Genomic DNA, 14652 nt, shown 5'->3' on the forward strand with positions numbered 1-14652 from the left:
TCCAGCTGCCCCAGTACACCACAGCTCATGGAGAGAAGTGAGAATCCCTTTGCCAGTTTAATTAAGGAAGAAATGTAGGTATGCCACATTGCATAAACTCAAAGTAGAATCCAGCCAGGACTTGCAGCATTGACAATTCTGTTGTTTCAGAACAGTGTTATGGCATCTTTAATGACCAAATAATCAGGACCTTGATTTACCATCTCATCCAGCACAGTGTTCCTTGTCACCAAACTAGGTAATTTATATATATTGTAAATACTGCTCCAGTGGGCATAGTGTCATCCATTGGGGAAACTGTTCAGCAATGTCTCCACTCGTAAAACCAGACAAATCCAGACAGAGGTTATTAACAGTATATGACTAATATCATGAAGGACCTACAGGCCAGAACAATTCCATCTTAACTCTCTACAGTATTATATTATTAATGAACTGCTTATCCAAAATATAGATGAATAATGTTAACTTAAGTGCAAAGCATCTCGTTGCATAATTATATATACTCTATTTATAGTAGTTCACTAAAACTGAAAACAGCAGTTAATTTTAAAATAGATTGAGAATTCTGTCTTTAAAAAAACATTTATAAATCTATTACTTTTAAGGAACACACTGTAGATTCAGTTGTTTGTTTTCACTTGTTTGCTATGTGATATATTATTGTTTATTTTTAAATTGGTGATTTTAAGAAAAGGAGTGTTTTTGGTAAAAGTAAATACAGGACATGGGTAATTTGTTTCCAAGTTCTGAACAAGAAAACATCACATGTGGCATTCAAGGCATTTAATTTCGGTATTTCGGTTGATTGTTGGACTTTACCGAGCAGTTTTATATTATATAATATATAATAATATATTTTTATTATTATATCTGTTTAGTATATTCATTTTGGACAATAATGACAGCTGTAATGGGAACTCTTACAAAAGACAATTGTGTATTATTAAATTAGTGACAGAGCACAAAACTTGGGTGCAAGGTTAAAGTGAATTATTATACACAATACCAGGGAAGTTCTGGGCCAACCATTTTTCCATGAACAGTACTTTCTTTTAACTTCCCTCTCTAGCAGACATATAGATATCACATCACAGAAATGTGCCAGATAGATGGCAACAAAATGTCTGAAGATGCCAAGCACTGGCAATGTATTTAAAACAGTTAAGCTTAACTTTTTTGATGAGAATAGACCAATAGTTAGTTCCTGATGGCTTTCCAGAATTATGAAACCTTAGATTGTGGTGGAAAATTTTGTAGCCTGTGAAGACAATGTATATCTTTGTTTTGAACAGAGTAGCAGTTGCTAGTGGAGTCTCTTGCCCTCTGAAACGGTCGAAACCAAAAACAGCATGTAAGGTGGTTAAAGTGAGGCTGGCATACATCGTGTTATTTTCAATGGTGACTTCCAGTAAACGAAGAAGTACACAGGTTTAATTTTCTCAGAAATATGTAGCCTCTAATTAGGAAGTCTGAAGTGGTTATGTGAAAGTTTACATACTTTCAAAAACAGAGTTGCTTTTAAATGTTGGCACAATTGTATTTGTCGCATAAGAAGAAATATCAAATGTTTTCTGAACTGTCTGAATCTGCCCTGTCCATTCCTTAAAGTATTCCATTGAGTGTTGTAGCCAAGACCTAAAGGGGGGCTCTATACAGTAGCATTGGTATACACTTTCCTTTCACTGAATTTAAAGAATTTTAAGGGTGTGGATTTAAAACAGAAAATAACATTTGCTTTTACATAAGTTTTTGACAAGGTACCCAGCCATAGAAAACAGATTATTATATCAATATGCTATCCATCCGTAAGTCATTTGAGTGCTTTTTATACTTCATTGCTGTAGTAGCTTGGAGTTTTCTATTAGTCTGGAGCCTCTGCACAGCCTTTATTCGTTTGTAAACTTTCTTGCTTCTGCCCAAGTTTAATTTAACATGGGAATATTTTTAAAGTATTTTTATTTATTTATTTGTATTATTTACCTACCGGTTTTGAATAGGATTTTACATCCCAGCACATGATACCAGCTCCAGTACACACACAGGGATAATGAGGCAGCACAAACACTCTCCTCTGACCTTTATACCCATTTACAAGTTATGCAGTAATTTGCAGAAGAGTTTCTGCAGTTGGAGGAGTAGCACATCCCTGTAAGCCTGCAGGCACCCATTAAGTTGCAAGAGTCTATTTTTTACAGGGAGCCAAGAGAGGCTTTGGTTTCTAACTCAACCTCTCCCCTGGTGCTGGCTCCGAGCACTAAGCCAGCACTTGAGAGAATAATAATAATTGCTTACACTTACATAGCGCTAATGAGAACTCCCCTCCACCACCACCAATGTGCAGCATCCACCTGGATGATGCGACGGCAGCCATAGTGCGCCAGAACGCTCACCGCACATCAGCTATTAGTGGGGAGGAGAGCAGAGTAATGAAGCCAATTCATAGATGGGGATTATTAGGAGGCCATGATTGGAATACTGGTAACAGTCACCCAGTGACACGACCCAGCCTCGAACCCATGATGTGTGGATTCTGAAGCTCAAGCATTCAAACCAAACTCCCTCAGAAGCTATTTTGTCATTGACTAGTTAACAGTGTAATATAAAGCAACAAAAGTGTTTAAATAAACAATATACAAGAGTCTGGGAAACACGTACTGTTTAGTGTAACATTGATGTTCATGCTTTTCAAAATAAAACTGGTTAAGAGACAGAAACGTCTAGTTTTGCTAACTTAGATCTCCTAGGTGGGACAAATAGTCATCACAAAGCTTTCCTCCTGAAAATTCAATGCAAAACAGAACAGAATGCTGGAATTCACTTTAGTTCCCTGCTTTTATTTTTTCAAACCCCTTATATACCTCACAGTTTTGGACTTTGCACATGGGCCCTTGAGTTTTTCTTGACCACGTGTTGTTTGGGCCTCCTAACTTGTAGTTCCATCCTCCTTGTGTTCTTTTAAGCACTAATCTTTGTAATCATCATAATTATAGATAAGGTCATCAGTAAAGATCAGTAAAGAAACTGTAAAATTAACTTAGAACAGTAAAGGTTACTTATACAATCTGAAATGTGGTTATTTGGTGCAAATCTATAAAGTGATATAATTAAAGAACATTAAAAATGGAAATGCATACTAGATCAAAAGGCATTTAATTGAGTGAAATATCAAGATTATAGCAACTTAATTTGCAAACTCTGTAAATTATCCATTTTATTTTTGAAAATTACTGACCAGCATTTAAAATCAAAGAAATGCATGACAAAAGACAGATTGTTGCTTATGAGATGGGTCCTCTACACAACAATGAAAGTGAGATGTGGACATCCCATTTTATTATTTATGACCTGACTGAGACATTGGTCTGTGTGAATATTCCCCTATACATTTCTTAACAAACGTGCAGCTTATGATGGGGAAGTTTACAGAACAACTTGACAAAAAAAAGGAGTTTTTACTGCAGACTGCTGATTTACACAGAACGGACGTAAAGAACTGATTAACATGTCTGACAGTGTACTTTTATTAATTGACAAATCTACAGATTTAAAAAAAACTTCGATTCACACTTCGTTGTGAATCACATGTTGATCTTGAGTGAGAGTGGGGCTTGATGTGGAGAAACTGCTCATAGAATGGTCAGTGACACTTGTCAGTTTCAGTGCTGCCTTGTCTGCCAACTGGAATCTGCAGTTTAGAAAGGATAAGCCTTTCCTCTGAATACCGTATTATTTTAATCCAAAGACAGTTCTTTCAGTTCTTTCATCATACAGTGTTTGATGAATCCAGGTATGTATTCATGACGTATGATAAGACAGTATTCAGGACAACATGATGAGTGATGTGCACAAGGGTAATAAGTGTTCAGGGGAAAGGGTTGAATTTATTTTAAGAGGACTTAATGTGGGGTTGTGAAAAATTTAAGACACCATTGAGATCCTGAGAAAACCTGTAGTTCACTCACTTAGTTGGCAGATATCATTTGCAAAGGAAAGCAGTCTTCAAGATTCCTGAGGGAGTTTCTCACAGTAGATCATGTGACTTTGTGAATAATATCCAGTTGAGCACAAAATATGTGTACATTGCTAGTACAGCATGCTCCCCCCACACACAAAAAAGATACTGGTTTTACAAAATCTTAAGGTAAGTTGCTTGTGATTGCTCATGTACTACAAAACATTAAAACCTACCCACTACAAAGATGATTGATCAATTTAAAGAAATGTTATACAGAGTTTTATAGGAAATAGGATTGTATTTCGGTTGTTTTTTTCCCCTAAACTGTATCATTTAACGTTAGTCTGTAAAGTGATTTTTATGGTCTGCTGGACAAATTCTTTCATGCCAGACTGAAGTACTATTTTTGGCTTTTAATTTTTTAGCCTTTTCTATGGTAATTTCAGGCCTTAAGCCAGAAAATGAATTCTTGTAATATTTTTCCCCTTGCAGGTTAGGAAATGGACAGTTAGAGAGATGAACGATTTATGTTTATCTTTATTTAAAACTTTGCACACGTGTTTGTTTTTTAAAACATGTCATTAACTAACTTTTCCATCTGGAAGATTTAAGTGCCCAAACACCTGTTATTACATTTAATTTAAAAATATTTTTCAGTATGTTTTCCCTGGAGCTTATAAGCCCTGGTTATTCCAGTTGTAAAGTTGAACTCTTTCACTGCTCAGCTGGAGCTGCTTTTATTTTACCTGTCACAATATTGCATACTTTTGTCCCCTACTGATTATGAGTACTCAAATGGGTAGTGCTTTACACTCATTACAAACATTTTCTAAAAAAATAGATATTTATACTATGCTAAAAAGTAAAATAAAAATGGGCTGTGGAGGCTTCTTCAGATGTTTGGAGGAATAAATAACAGGTGTATTGTTTTATGAAAATTCATAAAATAATATCATTTTTACTTCTTAAAGCTCTTGAAGTTAAAGATTGGTTACACCAACCACTCAATGTTGGTTAAATGTCTCCTTCAAAATGTTAAAACAGGTATCTCTTAAAGCAAACACATACCTATTAAATGTGATAATTGCTAAATGAGATCAATTTTTTTTTCCGATAAAGCTTTCTTTTCCGTGATATTCAGAACCAGAACAACAATAACTGTTATGACAATCTGAATTGCAGACTGTTTGTCTGTCTTTTACACATTTTCTCTGCTTATTGCCTAACAAACGGCATGATATATAGTCCTTACTACTTGTTGATTGAAGATGTAATGGCGCTGTTCATCACTGTTGATGAGTGTCAAGAGTATCATCCCTCTATCAGGACTAAACTTCGCTTTTGCTCCCTAAGCCTGGCCTATCTAAATTTAATTGATGGTTGTAGATTTGTTTCACTTTTTTCCCCAATCTGTTGTAAATTCATTATTGCATTATTATAATGATTGTTAGACTTTGTACATAGCATCATTTATTTTCAGTTTTTGAGCTGTTTGTCTGTCAACCTTAGTCACCTTGAATGTCAGAATGTAGGAGACTTTAGTTGTCATGCATGATGAATGAGTTAAAGCTTAAAGATAAAAATATAGTTTTCAGTGTTTTAGCCATGTTTTTTTCTTGCATTCTCTCAATTTGGAATTTCCAGTCATTAATCTCAACGACTGCTGCTAACCTTGCATCAGCTGGCAATTTGAAACAAGGACCATGCACACTTTATTCCTCCACACCTGTTATGAAGCCAGTCTCTATTTTAAATAGCGATGCATTTACAGGAAAGTTTGCATCAAATTCTGGAGCAGTACAGGAGCAATTTCTTACTGGCAGCACTGCAGACTTCCAAGCCAACTCAAGCCCACCCAGCCCTGGCAGCATCTAGCCAGTTTTTGCCTCTTGCTTGGGAATCCTCTTCCCAGTCGGTTAATGACGTAGCCCAGGCTCAGACTGGTGATGTCTGGACTACAGGGCTCAGCAAACACTCTTGAGCAAGTGCTTTTAATAGTCAAGACACTTGGGAGCCCATAACTTGTAAAAAATAATTCATGTCTGAAAAAATGATTTTGCAGTGATGTAGCAATTGCCTCTTTGAACAAATATTCATTGCTTTTCAGTGTTAGTGTTACTCATAGTTGCTTGGCAAAGCACTTGGAAAAAAAGTCCTTTTACAGAAAGCCACATGCCTCTTTGCGTATGTAATGGCTGGGTTTACAACTAAGTGTAGGTTTAGCTCTCTTTTAACATGTACTGTGGTGGCTTTTTGTTAAAGTTTCTTCACAATACTGGCACAACAGTTCAAAAAATATTTCCCACTTTTAATGTAGTGAAAGATTGCCAAATTAAATCACCTCACTTAAATTTGATGGGTGATCAAAAATAATTTTTGGTGGTAAATATATTTGTTTCACTGTTTCATTTGTAATTGAACCATTTCAAGTTAACATAATATGGTCATTTTTAATATATAATGAAATTTATTGAAAATATATTTGCAGTATAGACACACTTAAACGAATTAGACACCATTACTCAAAATGTGCACAAAAGTACTGTATAATAAAAAATGTGCCAACAGTGTGTACCTACCTTCTTTGTTTAAGCCACAATTTTATATCTATTATCAGTAATGTGCTATTAAAGTTTCTGTTCTTAAAGATGTGTTTTGGAGAAGTACCCCCAATAAGCAGTAAATAGCTGTTTACTGTCAAATATGTAGGTGAAATTAGCACATGATATTGTCAGTAATACATTTTAATCTTAATAATTTTAATTTGTAGTAGCTTGAAGCATAAATCTTGTGACCTTTTTCACTGTTACTGCATATGTAATTTACTTTTTTTGTTCTTGAATAGTTAATAAGATAGCTGCAAGCAATTTTCAAATAATGCTACTATTCTGTAATACTGTCATGAATGGTATTTAGTCAACATTAAGCTCAACACCACAGCTATTGTAACAAACACACTTTCAGTCTGTAGAGTAAAACAAGTAGGCTGTCTTTGTTTTGCCCTTGTCCTGAGTTCACTTCTGTGCCCTTCAGGAAATTCCTGAATTAAGTAGAGCCTTAACCAATAGGATGAGTAGACTCCATCATGAGATCGGCTTGCATACGTGGCATGCCTTTAAAGGGGGAGGGGAATGGGGGGAAAATCAAGGTTCCTGCACACTTATGTGTGTTTTTTTTCATTATTGCAAGTCAGGACTGAAAAATGTAAAATGATTGCATACAATCGTCTCAGCCAATCTGTTTAAAAAAAACAATTAAACATTTAAATCTTTTAACATGTCTTGTCTTGTATTATAGCCAAACTCTACAACAGCAGAGAGAGCAACTGCACGAATTGCATCACATCCACTGATCAGCAAAAAAATTATAGACATTAAAGGTAATAGATCAAGTCTGCAAAATGTTACTGATGCATTATTGTTAATTCTCTGTATTAAAAAATAATTATAACATTTTTATTGAGGTGTCAATTTTTGCTTTGTGTTTTTGTTTAATATTTTATTTCTTTTTTGGATTATTTTATTTGTGTAAGGATTTGTTATTCTTTATCTGGATTGTTTATTGTATTAAAATATATTTGAGTTATACAAACTCGCCACTTAAAGTAGAATCAGATACTGTATCTCATAAACTTGTAAGTAGAGCACACTTGGCAGATAATTGTCCAAGGTTTGGATGTTTTAGATAACTTTTATCAAGAAGCTGTGAAAAATAAGTGCAATTTCTAAGTAAATTGATGAGAACTCTAAATAATCCAAAGAATCTTGAAAAATAGGACTAGGATGCTTTTGCAGTTCTATAGCTTTAATGTTGACAAATGTGGCAAGAGAAATGTCTTGTACTTTGACCATGTAACTCAAACATTAATTATGTCTGTAATTAAGAATTGTTATTGCTAATCACTTCATTCTTTTTCACCTTTATTCCAAAGCTGCAATTAAGGCATTCAAGGAAGAGAGGATTCAAAAATCTTCTGAAAGCAAGAAGGCTCCAGAAAAACCAAATTCTGAAAAAAACACCAAGAAGCCAATTAATAAAACTAGTGATCATAGCACACCTGAAGAAGAAGACAATACAGGTGAATTGGCTGAAATGAACAATGAGGAAAAAAAGAAAGAAAAAGAAGTTCAAAAGTCAGAAAATGATCAAGATAAATTTAAACCCGAGAGAACTTCAGAGCCTCTTGTAGAGCAAACGATTCCCACAAAATCCCTTACACCAGATGTCCTACAGACCACTTCTGCTGTTAAAAAAGGACAACAGACTTCAACCACGAAAGAGCTAATTTCTCAAGTTAATACAGAGGGCAAAATAAGAATACAGGGATCTCAGAGTGTGAGTGAAGAGAGTGAGCTAGATGATTCAGATGCCGAAGAGAAGGAATACTTTGATGACAGCACGGAGGAACGATTTTACAAGCAGTCATCCCACTCCGAAGACAGTGGAAGTGAAGATGGGGATGGCTTTTTCATTGGTAAAGTCAACAAAGTGAAAAAAAAGAGCCATCACCTTGGCCCAAGGCAGGAAAAAAAGAATCTTGATGTCAAGAAAGCTACCGAGGATGTGTTGAAAAAAGCCGGTCCTGCAACACACATGTCTGTAGATGAGAAGAAAGGTCTGCAGAATTCAAAGCAGATGAAACTGAAGTCTGTATTTTGTAGCACCTTATCAGGATCAAAAGCATCTAGACCACAGCACGAGAAGAGGTATGAACTGTAATGAAGTTATTTGAGCGTGAAGTTAAGACCAAAAAAGTCCAATAACAAGCAAATGCAAATGCATCATGGATATATACACGATAAAATCTTTGAAAGAGAAGTAATGTTCCAAATTTATCTACATTTGTTTGCAATGTTGTGGACAGGATTCCTAAATATATATTTGTGTTTTCTGTTTACTGTTCACCTTCAGTAGTACTTAACAGAAATACAGTTTCTTTTTAAAATTCTGTTAAAAGTCGCTAAAATTGTAAGTTGCTAAAACATCAAAATTGTTCATATTTTCTCTTTATACCACTAGCAGCTATATTTTGGCTATTGTTAAGGTGTTTGTATTTTTCTTATGTCGTAATATGTTAAGAGTAATAAATGCTCACTAAGTTAGAGTAATTTCTAAAGTCATAGACTTAATTCAGCAACACTTTTTTATTTATTTTGTTTTTAACTCAGGATGGAAAGTTATTATATAAAATCTGAGCACCAGACCTTAATAGCGACACCTGTCAAAACATAAAATTGCCTGGGGTCCTGACTAGAATTAAATAAAGCCACAGTTCTAGAATATATATATCATTTTATATAATTTTGCAGTTCATTCATGTGTTTTATTTTGACTGTTTAATGTAATGTGATTTGATATGCCAGCAGCCATGTCACCCTGCAACTTACAATTGGCGCAGCCCACTGAAGCTCAGCAGGTGTGAGCCTGGTCAGTACCTGGATGGGAGACCTCCTGGGAAAAACTAAGGCTGCTGCTGGAAGAGGTGTTAGTGAGGCCAGCAGGGGGCGCTCACCCTGCGGTCCATGTGGGTCCTAATGCCCCAGTATAGTGACGGGGACACTATACTGTAAATAAGCGCCGTCTTTTGGATGAGATGTAAAACCGAGGTCCTGACTCTCTGTGGTCATTAAAAATCCCAGGGTGTTTCTCGAAAAGAGTAGGGGTGTAACCCCGGCGTCCTGGCCAAATTTCCTATCCCTCCTAATAATCCCCCTCTATGAATTGGCTACATTACTTTGTTCTCCTCCTCCCCCCCTCCAACCAGCAACGCGCCGGTTGGAGTATTCTTAGTCGCATTTAATGGCAATGTCAGCTCAAAGATTTGGTTCAAACCACCAAATGGAGACAAGTGTGCCAACAAGCGGACCCTGCTGATGTGGGATTAACGCTAGGATGAGAGAATGTAATGTGATATGTTATGCTTGCAAGCTAAAAAGGCTCACCGTTTAAGAAAATGACTTTCTGTTTTCCAGAAACCCACATGAAAATTCTCAAGCATACAAGAGTACAGGTATGATTTAATTGATTTAATTTTGTAAAACATTGTGAATTATCTGCAATCTCCTAATTGCGAAAAAGAACAGGTATAGAAAGTAGTGACCTCCATTTTACCTTGCCACCTTTTGTTGTTTTACAACCACGAAGCTTTTCTCCTTTTTAACCACAAATTTTTTTCCCTTTTGACCTCCTCTGCAATATCAATGTTTAAAATTTTCGAGCTAAAAAATAAATAGGTTAAAAACCCTAAAAATATTCATTGGAAAAGTATTCTCTCCCTTAGGATTAACCCTCCTTAATAAGCTATGCCTCAACCACTAACCTTCAGAATTTGCACTTTGTTTATTGGAATCAACCTGTGTGTAGTTGACTACTCAGATTGAACACACCTTTGTAAGGTTAAATACATCTTTCTGTGTGATTTCCCACCATTGAGCATTGCATAGAAAGGACTATGAAGACAGGAACTCCCACAACTAACGAACAGAGTTATGGACAGACACAAGTCAGTCAAGGGATATTAAAAGACTTCAAAGACAATGAGTATCCCACGGATCACTGTTAAGTCAGTTATCAGAAAGTGGAGGATACATAAAACTACTCAGAATCTTCAACAACCAGGTCATCCTGCAAAACGCAGCAGCCAGGCAAGAAGGACATTAGTCAAATAAGCAGTCAATAGGCAGAAAACAACCTTCAAAGACCTAAAATTGAGATTGGAGAAACCGAAAATAAGTCAGCAATACTTCAGCTCAGGGCTGCATGGTAGAGTGGCGAGAAAGCTCACAGAAGTCCTATCTTGAATATGCAAAAAGGCATGTAGAAGTGTCTGAAATGATGTAAAAATGCCTTCTGATGACTCAAAAAGTTTGTTATTTGGCCAAAGCAGTATGTTTGGTGAAAAAAAGAGCACGCTTATCACTCACAAAACATCATCCCCAATTAATGCATGTCGGTGGCATATATTGTGGGGTTGCTTTTCATCATCAGGGACTGGTATGCTTGTCAATATAGAGGGCAGAATGGATGGAGCTAAATGTAGGCAGACCCTGGAGCAGTCTGCAAAATATCTGAAGCTGGGATGGAGATTCAGATTTCAACATAACAATGACCCCAAACGCAAAGTCAAAGCAACCCTTGAGTGGCTTGAGTGATGGTGATCCAGCAAAGGCTAGACTCTTTTCTAATCCCATAGAAATCCCATAGAAAATCTGTGGCAGGAACTGCCTTCAACAGGTTGAGCAATTCTGAAAGGAAGAGTGGCCGAAAATTAAACCAGCAAAATGTGGTAGAGGTCCATGGTGGGTCAGTACTCTCTACACCCACTGTACATAGCAGCTTCAATAATTTGTTTAAACCAAGTACAGAAGTAATTATTTGGATAAACAAGAAAGTACACTTAGACCATCACCCCTTTTTTGCTGGTGAGTTCCTTTTCAGAAATCACAAATCAGGAGGCACAGTGCAATTGTAATTTCAAATTGAGCTAAAGTAAGTAACTGTTATAAGTCACGCTACAGATGTTATAATATTAAAATAGATCCACTGTCTTGTTAGAACAGTTTTACTCAATGAGTGAGTTGCTTGTGCAGATCACTAGATACATTAAAACCTCAGATTGATAACTGTTCAGGGTTACCAATGCCTTCTCAAGTCAGAAGTTGTCACTTTTGCCTTTGGATCATAATACGTAGCATTAGGAAATACTGTGCTGTAGATAGCTATCCTTAAGATCAGAAGTCAAACTTGGGTCCTGGCTGGGGTTTTAGCCCCCTCCAAAAACATATGATCTGGCCAGCAAAAAAGTTTCAAATTTATATTTGCTAAAGTGCATTTCCTAACAGCTGCCAGCCTTCAGGTCTCTCTAAAAAAACTGAGTCTCAGTCCAAGTAATGTGTTTTATAAAACCACAAAAAGCAGCAGCACTGATTCAGAGATAACAAAAGCTACCACAAAATGCCTAGGCACAAAACGGAGACCACACCAACAAGTAGATTCCTATTATGCACTCTTTGATACAGATGGTCATTTTATTGTGGGCTCTGCAACAAAAAAAAACAGTTATTGCATAGGTGGTGTGAGATAAATGTTGTTGTCTTGACACTCCCTATATGCATAAAGATCTTGTGAAAATCATGGATAAGTTAGAACAATCTAGCCTGCATCTCAGTCCAAAATTTCAAGATGTAATCAAGACAACTGAAACGAATAGGATTTTTATCCTTTTATCAAGTGTATACTTTAAGTAGGATAAAAATTAGTAAATGCTTAATAATTTTAAAAGGAAAAATTGGCATGAAATAAATGCCTGCTGCTTTGAATTTCATGGTTATTATTAGTCAGTATAAGACTTTTAAGTTTAATACATTTTGGTAGGTAATATCACCAATAACCAACAGAACTCTGTGTGAGTGAGGTTTAAAGCCCAAATAGAGCTAAAAAAGAAAATAACTCTGGTCTAGATAAGAGAATAACTGGAGGAGCATTCCCTTAATGAAAAGCAAAATAAAGATTCTTCATTGAATAGTTAAGATAATACACAATATATCAATGTGGAATATAACTGAATCTAATGTCTGCTGATTTATACAAAGAAAGTAAAAACACAGTGTTGTCATATAAAGACTGACACAGCTGAGATTATGCTTGTACACTCCCATCATCAACCTCTCAAAATTGCTGATTTCAGTGTTACTGTTGACAGTGCTCAAATCAAACCTTTAATGGGCACTAGGAAACCTTGGTGTTACTTTTGACTCTGTTATTACTTGAATTGCATGTTAGAAACACAAGGCCATCTTTCTTCAACCTACATCACTCTGATAATAATATCCTTATCATATAGCACCTTCATGGTACATCATCTCAAGGTGCTGTACAATAAACAAATAAGACCAGTATGTACAGATTAAAACAGTTAAAAGCTAGAGTGTAAAAGTGAGTTTTAAGACAGAATATGAAAGTGCTGCCAGCAATGCAAGAACTAATAAACTTGTGGGAGTTGGAGGATCAGTTCACAGGAAAAACAGAATTGAGAAGTGAAAGAAGGCCAGAGTTCCAAGAGCACAAATGACATGTAGGTACACAGGGAGTTTAACAGTTGACTGAGGTAGGAGCCAAACCATCCAAGCCCTTCAAGATGAGCAACAATATTTTAAACCTTATTCTGAAATCTACAGGGAGTCAGGCTAACTAATTTACATATTTGTGGTGTTGATAAGGAAAACCAATCAACATTACTTGGTCTTGTCAGAGTTTCACTGCATCCATTTTTTTTGCTTTGCTTGGTTAAGACCCTTTGTGGTATCTGATACTGAAATATTTATATATGTCTATATTTCATAAAGATTAGACTCCTCTGCTGTATCTGTAACTTCCTGGGTATTTTCAAAGGTGCTACATTTATTTATGTCCAGAATTTCATGTCTCAAAAAGCAAAAAGTACTCTGTATCAAATAATAATTCCTGTCCCCTATGTCCTAGTAAAATTTAGAGAAACACTTTAAGTTCCTCCTTCTTACACATAAGATGCTGAATGGGTATAGCTCCAGGTATAGCTGTCTTATTACAGATCTTAGGTAATAAGTCCAACTCATCATCTGCAATCTTCTGATTAAGGGCTGCAGAAGAACAGGCTCAACAGAATGGGAGATAGAGCCATGTCTGTTGAACTCATTGCCAAGATCCATTAGAGATTCTTTAACTGTCACCATTTCAAAAACTCCCTGAAAGATTGTTTCACTAAAGCTTTAAAATTATACAAGAGGTATATGTGTTGTAACCAGTAGCATTTGTTGCTGTTTTCTCTCAGTATAGAATTTCTTGGATTCACTAAAGTAGGTCTGATGTGTTGAAGTAAATTGAGTTTCTTGAAGCATTCTCAGAAATAGGTATTATAATCATCTTTATAGGTAAAGTAATAGATTATTGAAAGGTGTTTGCTTAAGAATCTTATTGGATTTTCTAATGAATATTTTATTTAATGATTTGCGTACGTAGTGCAAAATTTGGTTTGTTCTCCACTTCACTTCAGTTCATTTCTTTCTCATTACCAGCAGCCACGCTGAAAAACAAACCACAGTTTCAGAAGCATAAGGCTCACCTTTCCACTGGGAGGTTTCCCAGTCCAGCTCAGCAAACACAGCAGTCTCTCCACCCATCCTGGGAGGCCAGCAGGAGACGCAAAGAACAGCAGGCCCAGATAATGGCTTTCCAGGGGAAAAAGATTAAGTTTGACGACTGATTTTCATGACGACTTACTGTAGTTTCACTGCTTCAAGTAAACTGTTTCCTATGACCAGTTTTCAGTACCATGCTTTTTATTTTCTCAGTATTTATTCATGTCTGGTGTTATTTTATTTACAGCTGGGAAAAAAATGCCCATTTGAATTGATCTGTACAAAGATTTAAGATGCAGTACTGCTGATTCATATACCATTTATAAATCATTCCAGTTGTTTCCTGTTCAGTTTGTAAATTGTACCACTACTGTAATATTTTTCAGTGTGAGATTTGAATCAGTTAATCTGTTAAATAAAAAATCTCCTCAAATAATTTATTCAGTTACTTTGTTTTAATTGCTTTTTTCAGTCACAGAAGTTGCCAGCCAGATGTTAGTGTGTAGCTAATGCAGATTAAATGTGAGTTGTGAATTAATTTTTCACATTGATCCCTTTTAGTTTAATAAACCAGAAATT

At 35.9% G+C, this 14652-nt stretch overlaps 1 protein-coding gene across 2 annotated transcripts in view; it reads left to right on the plus strand.

The window, feature by feature from the left end:
• Positions 1 to 14506, plus strand: part of srfbp1 (serum response factor binding protein 1) — a 58353-nt gene extending 43847 nt beyond the window's left edge. The window contains exons 5-8 of one of the 2 annotated variants that reach the window (XM_088910920.1): positions 7256 to 7337; positions 7890 to 8664; positions 9931 to 9968; positions 14011 to 14506. In XM_088910920.1, the coding sequence (XP_088767046.1) occupies positions 7256 to 7337; positions 7890 to 8664; positions 9931 to 9968; positions 14011 to 14198 (1083 nt within the window). In that variant the 3' untranslated portion in view covers positions 14199 to 14506. The remainder of the gene's footprint in view (positions 1 to 7255; positions 7338 to 7889; positions 8665 to 9930; positions 9969 to 14010) is intronic. The other variant, XM_088910921.1, reaches the window with a different exon arrangement.
• Positions 14507 to 14652: the final 146 nt, after the last annotated feature.

The sequence above is a fragment of the Atractosteus spatula genome, chromosome 3, assembly GCF_055471065.1.
Source record: "Atractosteus spatula isolate fAtrSpa1 chromosome 3, fAtrSpa1.hap1, whole genome shotgun sequence".
NCBI lineage: Eukaryota > Metazoa > Chordata > Actinopteri > Semionotiformes > Lepisosteidae > Atractosteus > Atractosteus spatula.